Source organism: Leguminivora glycinivorella, chromosome 8, assembly GCF_023078275.1.
Source record: "Leguminivora glycinivorella isolate SPB_JAAS2020 chromosome 8, LegGlyc_1.1, whole genome shotgun sequence".
Taxonomy (NCBI): Eukaryota; Metazoa; Arthropoda; class Insecta; order Lepidoptera; family Tortricidae; genus Leguminivora; species Leguminivora glycinivorella.
In genome coordinates, this window is record NC_062978.1 from 7778108 (window position 1) to 7793071 (window position 14964).

The window sequence follows — 14964 nt, forward strand, 5'->3', positions numbered from 1 at the left end:
ATTATCAAACGTATATTTAAAACGGTCAATGACTGTAATGTTGATGTTAAATGTTCAATAAACGTAAATATTACAAATTGGTGCAACATTGAGAAATGAATTCTTTAAAAAAGCAATTGCTGTGACATTGTATTTATAATTATCTGTAATGTTACAAAAAAAATATACCGGTTATATCAAAAGGTTTTATTGAAGTAAATCTTAATTTGTGATATTGCAGCAACTGCATAAAACCAATATTTCAAGTGGTCAGTTGCAGTAATATTGATTTTGAACATTTGGGAAACTTTAAGTTTAGACATTGAAGTAACATTGAAAACTTGATGTTTAAAAGTTAATGTTGCTGTAACGTTGCATATGTAATATAGCTAATACCTTGTTGCAGCAATGTAATAAATGAACATTTAAATAACTTGTAATCAAAACATCCTTGCAATATTATAATATTAGTTTTCATTTGTCATGTTACAATAATATAGCACTACTAATTTTCTGAAAGTTTCAAATTACCAATAAGTTGAATGTTGTTGTCATATTTCTCCGACCTTACATTCGAAACTTACAAATGTGAGGTATGTAAACTTACTGCAAGTTATTGTAAGTTTCATGCTCAGTGGGGGATTTCAGCAAATTAAAATTAATGAAAAAATCTATACTTATTTCAAAAATTAAGAGAATATAATCTTAAATTACAACCAGACAAACGCCAATTCATGAAACATGAAGTATCATACTTAGGACACATGATATCTAATCAAGGTGTATCACCTGATCCCGAAAAAACTAAAGTTATTAGTATATTTCCAGTACCTAAAAACGCGAAAGAAATTAAATCATTTCTTGGTTTAATAGGTAACTAAAGAAAGTTTATTAAAAAAATCTCAAAAATAACTCCCAACCTCTTACGACCATTAAACCATTAAAAAACGACACACCTAATATTGTCTTCGGTTACCGCGATAGTTAGGTACTCATGAAACAAAACTATGGAAACGGATTAAATCGCGTATAATGAATTTACAATTCATCCCTACAGGTTTATACGAATTGTACGAGGGGATGAATTGTAAATTCATTATATTACGCGATGTAATCCGTTTCCATAGTTTTATTTCAAGGACACACCTTTTAGTTGGACAAATGAACAGCAGGAAATTTTTGACTAGGAAATGTACTAATTTCGCCCAAAATTCTTAAATACCCAGATTTTACAAAAGAATTTATACTAACAACAGACGCTAATAACTTTGCAATTTCCGCAGTTTTAAGTCAAGGAGAGATAGGTAAAGAACTACCTATAGCTTACGCATCTATTTAGGACTTTAAATCGTGCGGAAGGAAACTATAACACAACTGAAAAGGAACTTTTAGCTATTAAATGGGCTATTCAACATTTTAGACCATATTTGTATGGCACTTTAAAATCATTACAGACCATAGACCTCTTACATGGCTTTGTAATGTAAAAGACTCAGGTAGAAAATTAGTTAGATGTAGATTACAGTTAGAAGAATTCGATTATGAAATTATTCATAAACCAAGGAAAGTAAACTCAAACGCAGATTGCTTATCTCGCATACCAATAAATACATTAGACATTAACAGTGATTCAGAAACTTATACCGATTATCAAAACTTTTTCATGAATAATGAAGAATTTACGATTAAGGATTTTCAAAATAAAGCACATTTTACCAATATAAACTTAGATGAAGAAAACACGCATTCTATAATTTTCATTTCTCTAGGATAGCAGGACATACAGTGGGCCATCTCGTCTAATCGGAAAATAGGTTTAGAATTGGAATTTTTGTGAATTAAGTACCTGTTTGGGATCACTCCTACAAAACTGGGCGGTATGTCCCCTTTTATTGCATTTAGTGCAATACCTTTCGTTTCTTGACGAATGGAAACGAGTTGATTCTAAAAGGCAAACTTTTTCCTCTTCCAGTGCCATATTAAAAGCATTATTTAAGTCACGTGGTTCTCGGGACCTCAAGACTTGTGAAATCCTCGGATTCACACCTAAAATGAACGTGTAAAGGGCTAACTGGTTAGAGCTGTCGATTTGACCTGGCAAAAGGACGGCGGAATCATTGAATTGTTTAATCGTACTGAGGAGACGCTTTAAGCATCCCTCCAAACGAAATATATGTATATTGCGCCATGGTACGGTTTCGTGAGGATTTTGCCTACAATTTTGCAATTCAATTTAAGTTTCTTTTGAACATAAGCGAATAATATTCTAGTCTGATGTTCAGAAGCTAGTTGCACGGTCGCAGTTTTATTTACTTCAAAACTGGCACGTATAAGCTTTTTTGAATGGCCTGATATAGCGTAAACCACGATTTAGTCACGTAGGCCAAAACATAGGAAAATTACTATAAGAAATGGTAATTACATAACAATGCATATACTTAGTAAGTAAGAATTACCTACCCCAGTCCACCATGTTACGTTTTTTGCTGATATATAATTATTAACGACTAGGGCCTGGGGATCCCCATTGGGGATTCACTGCGCTGATTTACATCCTATGTCGACAGCAGGACCCAGGATTCCCCATTTATTCCGATGTCATTCAGCTTTGATATTAATAAACCATGGTCAATTCGATCGAAACTTTTGCTGTAGTTTTATTGCATATCAGTCATATTGCATTTAATAAATATATGCGATTTTATGTAACTAATTTATTCTTCGTTAACTTAAATACCTACCTAGTGCTAACTGTATTGTTAGTACCTACTTATTAGTAGAAACTACTAAACGGGGACAATTTAGAGTGAAAACCAACATTATCAAGTAAATAGTTGCTGCATATCCTTATTTAGCAATTTGTACTAACATTTCAATAGAGATTGCATCACCAAGTTGTGAAACTCATCGGTTAGTATTCCATGGCTGGGCCTGTCTGCTCGTATTCAGAGAAATTGTTAAATTTCGAATGGGGCGCGTGCGTCTTACTAAACAGTCTGCTTTCGCAAGTTCGTGCGATTTGCGAGTGTCTTAGACTGTTTGATGTTTGCAAATACTAGTTTCTACATTAATTTATAATATAATTATAGCTTTATCTTAACAATTCACGTGTAAAGTTTAACTATATTCTTTTAATTACCTCCTGGCGTTGATGACGTCACGATTTACAGTCTCTCTTATATTTTGCATTATCTAGGTACCTGAAGGGCAGAATTAGTAACTGACTTGTCATCTCTGGAGCGACAACCTAAAAAAGGGTTAATGGTGACCAAGACCTGTGCGCCTCACATCCATCTCGCTCGCGCTTACGTTCAGCGAAAGGGAGCGAAAAATACGAATTCTAAGCATCTGCCTGCACCATAGTGTATTAAGTTATGCTAATAGGTCAGCCTTTTAATGAATTCGATGACATTTAAAGTAAGGCACCTGGTTATTACCATATCTCGGGACCATAGGGTCCCGGACCTTTGGGAGGCGTACGTGGGGCCAAAGCCAACAGCGCAGAGGCCCTTTAGAACAATTTAATCTAATTAAATGTAATGTGACACCAACCGGCGATTATCCCTGTCCGCACTATAATGCACCCAAGGACATATTATTACCAATATTCTGTAGGCTATTTTTTAACATGCTCAGACAATTAGGTAGGTACAATTATATTATAGATAGAAGATCGTTACCGCCAACGAAATTTAATTAAATAATTTACCCTTCAACCTTATCGACCTCATGAGAAAAGCTCAAGATATTTCACACTATTAATTTTAATAACATTGTTTTCGAATTACACCTTACACGGAAGTTATTGGCGGCGTGAGAGATAGTCTACATCTCATTATTGATGCAGCCTACATCACGTAGACCACTTTGCTCTGTTGTCTATGCAATCGTCAGGTGCAGTGGTCATGATGGAAATTGCTTTGAACTTTTGAGCATGACATGTTTATTAAGCGAGTTGCGGAAAGCTACGCTACTCAGCCCTGCAATGACTGGGTGATGATAATAACACTTTAAAATGTGAGTGTGCATGGGGAAACGTCCCATTTTGTCGATTGCTATAAAGCCGCTTTGTCAGTTTATTTATATAAAGGTACATGTAAATCTCGCCTTAATGGTAACCGACAAAGTAACACGTTTTACTAAACACATGCACAAATGTAGATTTTTTGAACGGTTGGTCTCGAACTACCTTTGCTGTCACGGAAATCTCACATTCACTGAGTTTTATTTCAAAGCGTTACATTTCTCCGTTCTCTAGTAGGTACATAGAGCGTTGCCACATGATCATGTCGACGTAGACAATTCAACATCGATAGACAGTTTCTAGACAAATCGATTGGTGTGGTCACACCCTTAAGACGATACAGGAGGGGTCAATTCTTCATACAAACGCTCTCGACTATTTCCTCCCTGGTTTTTGAAGATAGAGCAATGATTTCTTCAACACAGATTATTATTATTTTTATCTGTGTCGGACCGTTTTGATTTTTTTTATTCTTATTTTTAAAGACGCTAGAGCCCATCAAAAATTTCCAAAAACGGCCTTATTGATTATGGCGCATAAAAAGGTGTGGTATTCAAAATTGCTAACAATTAGACAAAAAATCTAAACGGTCCGTAATTACAAGTCATTTCATCGTTATTCAGATTCTCAAATTTCGTTACGATTGATTAAGTTTTGAAGGAGGAAACAGTCGAGAGCGGAACCTCGATTTTAAAGATTTTTTCGCAATACAAGTTATGTTTTAACTGAGTTGTTCTGAATGGACAATTTTTTTTTCAAGAAATCAAGTTAATAACACTAGTATACCGCGATAGTTACTCATGAAATAAAACTATGGAAACGGATTAAATCGCGTATAATGAATTTACAATTCATCCCAACGTTCAGTCACCCGTTGACCATAACGAACGCTGTAAAGTGTTCGAAAATTCGAAACGTCGGGATGAATTGTAAATTCATTATACGCGATTTAATCCGTTTCCATAGTTTTATTTCACAACACTAGTATGTTTAATTAAATTCCCAAATTGAAAAGGGGGGCTTCTTTCCACTTTAGCATTTTCGCTCCTGTAGCGTCTTAACCTCCCTACTAAAGAGACACTTACCGAACTGCACGAAGCTGCTGCTGAACAGAGTATTAGAAGAGTCTGTTTCACCAATTTCAGGCACCGTATAGATGTCCACACAATACAGCGGCCCTTGGAAGCGCGAAGTTTTCATCCGGACCCAGGCTTCTTGGTGAAGTTTCCAATCCTCTGGAATTTATGAATACTCGGTGAATACAGTGAATAAGGCACATGGAAGATGTGTCGATAGGAGATAGTTTACCGATTTACTACGCGCAGGACGGGTGCTGGTGCTGCCTTCAATTTGTAGGCTAATATATGTTAAAATTAGTTCCAACTACCGTCGCTTCCAGCTTTTGTTCGAGGCTTCGCTCAAGTTAAATTCGAAAACTGCGGAATGCTCTATACAAACTTCCAACCCCCATTTTAGGGAAGTGGGGGATCAGAAAGAGACAAAAAGCCTATGTCACTCTCCATCTCTTCAGCTATCTCTACTTAAAAAATCACGTCAATTCATCGCTCTGTTTTGCCGTGAAAGACGGAGAAACAAAACAGACACATACACTTTCCCATTTATAATATCGATAAGATTAGGTCAGACTAGGACAGTCAGCACCACTCCACTTGCCAATTTACCTACCTAATAACATTTAACAGCTTCTTAAGTACTCGATTATCAGTTCTGTCTTGGATTTGAAGTCAATCGGGGTTGCCCGAGACACGCGAATGAAAGCGTATTATGGTATATCGCACGACGAACTGTAGGCACACAGTGCTTGAGCAAATGCTGTGGAGTAGAAATATTTTTATCCGTTAGGTATTCTGACTCTCGTTTTTCACATTAGTAGGTAAGTACTCGCACAGAATATATAACAGTACAAGAACAGAAGGCTCACTTCTTTGATGTTCACAAAATGCCGCCATTCTAAATTCTTGCCTACAATAACAAACGGACCGCACGCGAGCAGCCGACATTGAATTATATTGCGCCGCGCGAAGGTCGTCATCACTTATTGGGCCGCTAATTCGCGTCCGCCGGCATGTACCTACTTGTAAATGTATCCTTATTCAAAACCGAGCAAACAAAAGGAATGAATTCAAGATACTTGTGAAATTTCGTTGCTATTATGGCGATACTCTATCACCAAGACTCAGACTCTTTATTAAAGAAGCCTTTTTTTAACGTTGGGGAAATGCATTTACGCATGCCACCCGGTCCGGGGGAACCGGGCGATGACGGACTAACCAGTGTAGGACTACCGTCTAAAACCACCAACGCATTCCGTCTCCGCCTTGGGTGGAGTGTCGCAGGGGCATATCACGTACTTATTAAAGAAGCCTACTAAAGCATACCTAATGATGACTTGAGATATTAGAGGTATCGCAAATTTCGAAAACCGCTCTATACATTCACATGTTCAGTAACGGAAGTAGCAATTAAGAAGCGTGTTCTCAGTGGCATTGAAAACAATACCGACACCGGGAACACTCTCAGGCTCTTTCCTCGCAGCGTCGTAAGCGACTTCTCTACTCATCTGCCATACTACCACTTCTGTCCATTCTACAAAGTATATTTTCTTTTATATACTTTTGTGGAATCTCTTTTATGCATTTAGATGATTTGCTAGACAAATTTGACCCTGATTCCGCGGTGACTCTCGAGATTCATTGTATGGTCTTCATTCACTTTTTTCTGAGGTGCGCGATACTATCGTCATAGTGAATAAATATAACTACGTGAAATGCAGTAAATTGATATCGTGCCTGGCATTAATGTTATACCTATCCACTACTGACAACAAAGGGTTCCTGATGACGTAGTTACCTACTTACTGTATTTGTAATTCTCAATATTGTAACATTTGTATTAGCACTCGATGACTGGCGCCGTTTTTGCATGATGATCTCAATTTGGATATCCATACTTCCATTATAAATGGGAAAGTGTGTGTGTCTGTTTATTTGTCCGTCTTTCACGGCAAAACGTAGCGACAAATTGACATGATTTTTTACGTGGCGATGTGGAGATAGTTGAAGGGATGGAGAGTGACATAGGCTACTTTTGGTCTCTTTCTAACGCGAGCGAAGCCGCGGGCAAAAGCTAGTAAATTATACACTTTTATCGCACGCCGGTGGCAAAAAAGCAAACGCCTCGACTGATAGTAAGCAATTCACCGTAGCCTATTGTCGACTGCAATTCCGATGACGTAAGGTATGTACTTAGGTAATTAGGTACCTACTGATTATGTGCTCAAAACGATTTGTCCCAGTTTGAAAGTATTCCGAACATAAATCTTGCGGGTTATTATAAATAAATTTCATTGTGAGACATATAATTCACTTATGCGACATATAAACGCATGGACTGTTTTTTTCTGTATCTATATGTTGTTAACTTGGTGTAACAAGACATGTGTCAAAGGTTTGATGATTGCCATAATTATAAAATTGAAAACATTACTAAACTTGTAGTTTCCATTATTACAAAGGATTTTTATAACACTTTATACATAGTACATTATAGATCTTCGCTTCTTGTGGCATCTTGGTGGATCAATTGAAATCATTTATAACCCCTATTTTTTAAGAAACTGTTTATTGTTGAAATTCAGAATAATTTGCTCGCATTTGTGTCACTTAACTTCAAACCTGGGTAAATCCATTCTGCTCTAAGGTTGAATATAAATAAAATATAATATGATCTGAAAAATAATCAACCTTATAGCAGAATGGATTTACCCAGTTTTGAAGTTAATCGACACATTTGCCTAACATAGAGTTCAAGTAGCCGCTTCTCACCAATACCTACTCTTGAAACTTACCATAAATACTTTAATAGGCAAATAATAGGCGAATGGCATACCTTTATACCATAGACGTTGTACACTGATACCTATCAAAAACGACAAGATGGTGGTGTATGTAATTTATTTCATTACAAAAAATTTTACGTTCTGTTTATTGTCGATGAACGTAAATTTAGTAAACATTTATTTTGTAATGATAAAGTATATAATATTCAGTTTGAATAAATTTGCTATTTGTGTTGAGACATATCAAGTGCGTCGCATCAATAAGTCTTCTTTCTTAGTGACCAATGTTCCCGACGTAAACTACAACAAATACAGTAGAAAAGACATGATAAACCCCGCAAATTTTAAAAACACGTTTCTGTTCACCAAAAATTACTATATATTCAATGAACAGAACAGACCAACCACTGTAAGTATTGGAGAAAAGAAGAATAAAATACAAGTACCATCATCATACATACAAAGGGCAAGAGAAATGTATTTCAAACATTTCTACGAAACTACAACTAATGCAACTAACTCCCTAGTACCACAGAAATATGAAAACAGTAATAAGAATGTTCAGAGCAGAGTGAAATCAGACGAAGCTAGCTTTAAACGTAACCAGGAAACTGTGAAAAGGCTCGTCTCTTTACTAATATCGGAGAACACCATCAAGCATAAAGAAGTGAATTTTATAGATATCAAAACCCAAAATAAACGAGGAGTCAGAAAATTTGGACGACGCCGGCGCGTACCCAGATATAAACACAGACAACGTTAACAACTTGTTTACAGTAAGTCAAGAGATCTGCGTAGTAAACCATTGTTATACTATTTTCTATTGTTTACTTTCTATTAACTTACGTTATCACATGTTAAATTTGCAATGCCACAGGTTGATGGATGTTGTGTCTATTATAATAGAAACAATGTACTTATCATGGGTATAGTGTAATTAATCAATAATAACATTAATAAATATATTAGCTCATGATAATGTGCAGAAATTAAATAGGTACCTAATCATAATTGTTCTTAACTTAAAACTCAGCATAGGCCACTAATCAAAATAACATACGAGTCAAGCAATAATGTGATTTAGGAGTAAAATAAATACATGCATAAATTTAAAAACTAGATCTAACCTAATTAAAAAAAATTAAAAAAAAGTAAAATTGGTTACGCAGTCGTACAAGTATAACTTGTAGTACATTGTGCAGTATTTGGATTAAATACAGACGTGGTAGGGCAAGTATAATCATATTCGAGATAAGTACCATTAGACACTAATACGCAGTAAATGTAAGTTTGGCAAGTAGTGTCCGTAGTGTTAGCGAACCTGCCGGCAGCAGTGCAGGTAAAGGTGGAGGTAGTGGTGCAGTTGTAGTCAGATTCACACAAAGTGGTGTTCGGGTTGTAATACGTGGTGTTTGGGCAGGTGTAAGTAGTTTCAACGAAGGTACCGTTGATCTCGACGCACTCTATGTAGGTGGAGCAGTCTGTGGAGGAGGGGTCAGCTATGTAGCCGTCTGCTGTGCAGACAGACGTGGTCGTGTTGGTGACGCTGCAGACATAGTTGGTGGAGGCGGTGCACTGCGCGGTGTTGGGGTTGAAGACGGAGGTGGATGGACAGACGTAATTATAGGAGAGGTAGGTGCTGGTGGAGGTGTCGTAGACGCAATAGGTGTAGTTCTGGCAGGTGGTGTCGGCGGGGTCCGCGAACCGGCCAGGTGATGTGCAGTTGACCGCGGCGTGCGCTTGCCACGCGCAGCAGATAACCTATAGTTTATGAATGTTAAATTAAAAACAGTTTTTAGGTACGGAAACGTTAGTTACTGAGTACATTTTATATATTCTAAGGTAGGACCTAACCCACCGACCGGTCGATAATTAAATTCAAATGTTATTTGTATAAATATATGCCTCTAGATGCAATAGGCTATTTGACTCTTCTTTAAAGTATCTCTTATATTATTAATTACTGTTCAATGAACCCAAAAAATATTGCCATATTTTATTATGACTTAAATATAGGAAGGCACAAAATGTAATTTATGATTCGACATGAAATAGGTTGGAATCCTATGAGTCCTATAACGTCACTACATCGCCGACAGCGTTTTCGGTGTCCAAAATTTAAAAAAATCATAATTAATACTTAATTTATAGTCAAAAATACGTAGATATAACTTGGTTTCTTAAGTCTAATTATATAAAAAACAATCATTTATTGTGCCAAGTTTGATATAAGTCTAGTCGCCTATTTAGAGAAGATACCTATTTAAAATTCGCCAAAAACACTTACGAGAAATACTGCAACTCCGAACCTGCTGTCCATTTCGATGTTCTGAATAAAGTCCCACAAAATGCCTCATTATATAGTGTCTCCGATTGTAAACTTAATACTGGTCAATTTAGACGATTGCTTAAATTTTCCTTGAATGATAGCAATGTTTGTACCTAATCCTTCAGCAATAACGTGGTAAATCGTTGTGGACAAAATAATGCCATAAATGATCCAGCATAGTGAACTTTCTACAGATTAATTTCGTGATAAGTATTTGTGGTAGAGATATCGACAAGCAAGTTATTTATTATTAAAGTTAGGTTTAGTGCATATAAATCAGAACAGGTATATAAGGGTATGTTCTGGTTAGGCATAAAATGATCATAAGTACGAGAGGTGTAAAATCGATTGAAAAATAAAGAATTAACTAAGCACCACTCTCCAATCCGAACGCCAGTTCAAATCCTTATTTATACAAAGACTTATATGCTCGCGTAAAGAATAAAATTTAGTGTGTCTTCATTGTTACTTAAGAACACTTGTACCTAGTTGAACATAACTTAGTCTTAGGATTAAACAAAGATGGCGAGGGGCAAGTGTATTGCGCTAGGACGAAGCCACCACCGGATGCAGCAACACAATTGTAGAAACTTGCACACGTTTTGTCGGCCGTGTTAGCGAACCTTCCCGCAGCCGTACATGTGGTAGGGCACAGGTAACTGAACGAGCAATCTTCCAGAATTGGATCAAAGTACGATCCTGTCGGGCAAGTGTATTTAGTTTCAATAAAGCTCCCGCTAAGCGCTATGCAAGCGATGAAAGTCGTACAGTCTGTGGAGTTTTCATCTTCGAAGAATCCCTCGTCTACGCAAGCAGATACGGGTTGGTTTGTGGAAGTATTGTTGCACACGTAGTTGGTGGTACATCTTTGTGTATTGGGGTTGAACAGGGAGGTGGTCGGGCAGCGGTTGTAGTAGGAGAGATAGCGGCCGGTGAGGCGGTTGTAAACGCAGAGCGTGAAGTTCTGGCAGGTGGGGTCGCTGGTGTCGGGGAAGCGACCTTCCGCCGTGCAGTTCAACACAGCTGCCTGCACTTGCCACATGCCGCAAAACACCTGAAACCATTTTTTATTGCAATATAGGCAGCTATGTACATCAAAGCAAACATTTCAACAAATGTTTGTGAAAGATAACACTGAAAGTTCAACAACAACGTTTGTATCAACATAATTACACCTTTAAACCCGATATGGGTATAGAACTTACAAGAAAAACTGCAACTAGTATCCTGTTTCCCATGTTTTTGTTACTCATTTCTCTTGCAATATCCTCAAGTTGCACCACATCTGTAGGGATTACCCACCGATATCCTACACGTAACCCCTGGGAAGGTCGTGCTAAAAGTAAACTATTCTGTGTCCAGACACGGTTATGAACTTCTGACTACACTTCGTTATGCAATCAATAAAATAAATGGTCTTTCCTCTAGCGGTGCATTTATACTTATTTAATAGGTACCCAAGAAAGTGCAACACAAGCTAATAAAAGGCTATTGTTAATCCGAGCCTCGGGGAGATAATCAATATTATCGCAAATCCTTCAGCAAACCTCTATCTAGATAGACTCTGCTGCAGGAAAAGCCGGAATATAATACCCTCATACAAGTTTAACTACGCAAAGGTACTAAGATACATATTTAGCATTTTCTGAATGTTGGTTGTAGGTACATTTATGTAGCTGTCACTCGTATGGAGCCAAAACACATTTTTGATAATAATTATAATTAGGCGTTACTTTGTGGAAATACAATATAAGGAATTATCTAAGGCCTGTCTACATAGGACGTATGTATACAAGGTGCTCGCGAGGAACCCATATAACTTTAACGGCATATTCTTGGTCACATTTTAAGACTAAAATGTCATATAAACTTTTCTAGATTTCGTCTAGTTTCAGAGTTATTGCCAATTAAAAAAAAAACATTTCCGTATTGTTACTCAATAGAAAAGGTCTTCTTAACGGCGCTGATGCGCAATTGTGGAGCACAGTAGTCGTTGATAGATGTCAAAATGTGACAAGAAAAACTTCCAAAAAATTTGGTTTTTAGAAAAATAAATTAAGGAACTCATTTTAATTGCCAACTTTATGGATAAAAATTACTTTTTATGTGAAAATACGTCCAAAAAAGTAAAAAAAAAAAAAAGTTTTTTTTTTTCGCGAAAAATTTTAAAATTCATATAACATTTTTTCTTTCTTTTGGCCTCAGAAACGCGTGGTTCAAGTTATGCGGGTTCCTCGCGAGCACCTTGTATACCTATTAGTAAACAAAATGTTTAAAAACAATTAGTTAAAGTATGCAATCGGGTTTTCCGTTCCTTTTACGAAATCGATTGCTGTCTTACCTTCCGGTTCCGACCCAGAGGGTAAACTAGGCCTTAGCAGGGATAAAATTAAAATTTTGAAAAAACCCCCGACCGCGACATAGTAGACCGATTTTCATGAAACATGGCTAAGAACACTCCCGACTAACTCAGCTTTCAGACAAAAAAAAAACGAAATCTAAATCGGTTCATCATCCGTTCAGGAGCTACGATGCCACAGACAGACACACACACAGACAGGCACACAAACAGACAGGCAGACACGTCAAACTTATAACACCCAGTCGTTTTTGCGTTGGGGGTTAAAAATTAAATAGTCCGGTTTCTATAAGTTTTGGAAAAAAACATTGTAGCTCGAGTACCGATAGGCCACTGCCACTATTAAGAATTACGTGTAAGTATTTATTTACAGGGTTGTAAAGTCACCTGTAGGCCTAGCACATGATGGCCGCGGGAGTATGTCGCCGCGAGATAGATGACACGTCTTTGTCTAATTGTATTAATGACATAAGGACAGGTAGTCTATCTCGCGGCGACATACTCTCGCGGCCATCATGTGCTAGGCCTGCAGGTAGGTATTAGGTACTGTCCGTTCATAGTTAACCCTTGGATGAGTAAGATGCATTTTAAGCAGATATAGGAAGTATTTTATGTTCTGAGATTTTAAGTTATCCCTTGAGCTAAAATAGTATTTTATACAAAGCTTTTCAGACGAGTACCATGTTTAGGCCACGAAGCTTGCTGAGTGGCCTAATAGTACGGTACGAGAGTGAAAAGCTTAATTATATCACTATTGTATACAATACTTTTTCTATGACTCATCATCTTCATCATCAATGGACGAAAAATATCATCATTCAAGTTAAAATATTAATAGCGTCGTTCACCGTTGTATCAACGGTATCAACATCGAATTACCTGGCAACCAATTGTTTGTAATATAATAAATTAATAACCGTCTCTGATTGGTCGATAACGCGATAGATAAAAAAAACTTGTTTCAGATGCAGAAAAATCTGCCAGGTATCGCAAATTAGTAAAGAACTTGTATGAAGTTCTATTTTTGAAATTATTACAGGTGAACTTACAGGTGAACCGTAATGAAATATTATATTTATAGTTGACTAAGTATCAAAGACAATTTTTGCTGGTCCATGTGATTCTTTATATATATATTGTAACACCAATTGTACATACCATGGTTCGCAATAAATATTTACTTTACTTTACTTTAAAATATGGTAATATTTTATTTCGGTTAATTGGACAGTACTTTATCAGATTAGACAGACTTTAAAAAAGGGTCAAATAGCCTATTGACAGATTAAAGTCGACGAGTAGAAAAAAAACTTTTCACCTCACTAGCTCGGAAAGGACTTTTTTATTCTTTAAAAACAGATAGCAAAATCGCATTTTATCCACAAGAGTGCAAAGAATATTTGAGATCCGAACGTGTCATTAGTTACTTTTTTAAATATAATTTCTTGTAAAGGCACACGGGATGCAAAGTTATTTTACCTCGTGTGTATTGCAACACTCTTCGCTCAGGATTCTAATTTTGAACAACAACCCTAGAATCCATTCGCTAATTCGTGTTGCAATTCCACACTCGGTTAAAATACAACTTTGCTCCCTTGTATAACAAATAACTATTTACGTAGAGAATAACTTTTACGTGTTTTTCACGCAAGCAAAACAAATACAAACGCTTTGATGTACGAACAAAAAAAAAACAGATTTATTTAATCAAATACAATAAAATAGAGTATTTTCCTCGAATGATATCAACATAGAGGTATGTCATTTTTTAATCTGCAGAGCACACATTCGTGACGCAGAAGCTGAACTGTAGAATAGTTCAGATATAATATTCCTTTACTTATTATCTTATTATTTTACTTTATTGTTGTGTGGAATCTAGGCGAAGCTTAGTAGTATCTCTACATCTGTATCTGCTATCTCGCTAATACTAACATAGTGTTGTGCGAGGGTCGATGTTTTCGCTGACTAATTTAATTTAATTTCAAATTTTGATGATTAATTAGATTATTATTAATTTTCAATGTTTATTCGATCTCGGCTGCGCCTTCGATTTCCTGTGTTGCATACGGTATTTCTGGACCGATAAGACCTTTAAGAAAAGAGCTTATCTACTCCCATGTTAAAGGCCGGCAACGCGCCTTCAACTCGCCTGGTTTTTCGAGTGTCAATGGGTGTCAGTGATCGCCTAGCATTAGGAGATACATTTGCTCGTTTGCCTCATAAAATTCCCTTTTTAGGGTTCCGTAGTCAACTAGGAACCCTCATAATTTCGCCATGTCTGTCTGTCCGTCCGTCCGTCCGCGGATAATCTCAGTGACCGTTAGCACTAGGAAGCTGAAATTTGGTACCAATATGTATATCAATCACGCCGACAAAGTGCAAAAATAAAAAGTGGAAAAAAATGTTTTATT

At 36.7% G+C, this 14964-nt stretch overlaps 2 protein-coding genes across 2 annotated transcripts; both read right to left on the reverse strand.

Moving 5' to 3' along the window:
• Positions 1-8779: 8779 nt before the first annotated feature.
• On the reverse strand, positions 8780-10280 carry LOC125229015. Its single transcript, XM_048133775.1, has 2 exons — positions 10150-10280; positions 8780-9623 (listed from the first exon to the last, which is right to left on the reverse strand). Exons 1-2 carry the CDS (start codon positions 10180-10182, stop codon positions 9024-9026), a joined length of 633 nt encoding a protein of 210 aa, XP_047989732.1. The 5' UTR covers positions 10183-10280; the 3' UTR covers positions 8780-9023.
• A 373-nt stretch (positions 10281-10653) lies between these two features.
• Positions 10654-11587, reverse strand: LOC125229016. Its single transcript, XM_048133776.1, has 2 exons — positions 11397-11587; positions 10654-11245 (listed from the first exon to the last, which is right to left on the reverse strand). The coding sequence occupies exons 1-2, from the start codon at positions 11442-11444 to the stop codon at positions 10661-10663; spliced, it is 633 nt and encodes a 210-aa protein (XP_047989733.1). The 5' UTR covers positions 11445-11587; the 3' UTR covers positions 10654-10660.
• Between the last annotated feature and the right edge of the window lie 3377 nt (positions 11588-14964).

Excerpts from the sequence above, each read along its gene's own strand:
- LOC125229015 (XM_048133775.1), bottom strand. The coding sequence starts at position 10,182 with ATGGACAGCAGGTTCGGAGTTGCAGTATTTCTC. Across the intron at positions 9,624-10,149 it reads TCGGAGTTGCAGTATTTCTC|GTTATCTGCTGCGCGTGGCA; the intron begins GTAAGTGTTTTT and ends CATAAACTATAG.
- LOC125229016 (XM_048133776.1), bottom strand. The coding sequence starts at position 11,444 with ATGAGTAACAAAAACATGGGAAACAGGATACTAGTTGCAGTTTTTCTT. Across the intron at positions 11,246-11,396 it reads TACTAGTTGCAGTTTTTCTT|GTGTTTTGCGGCATGTGGCA; the intron begins GTAAGTTCTATA and ends AAATGGTTTCAG.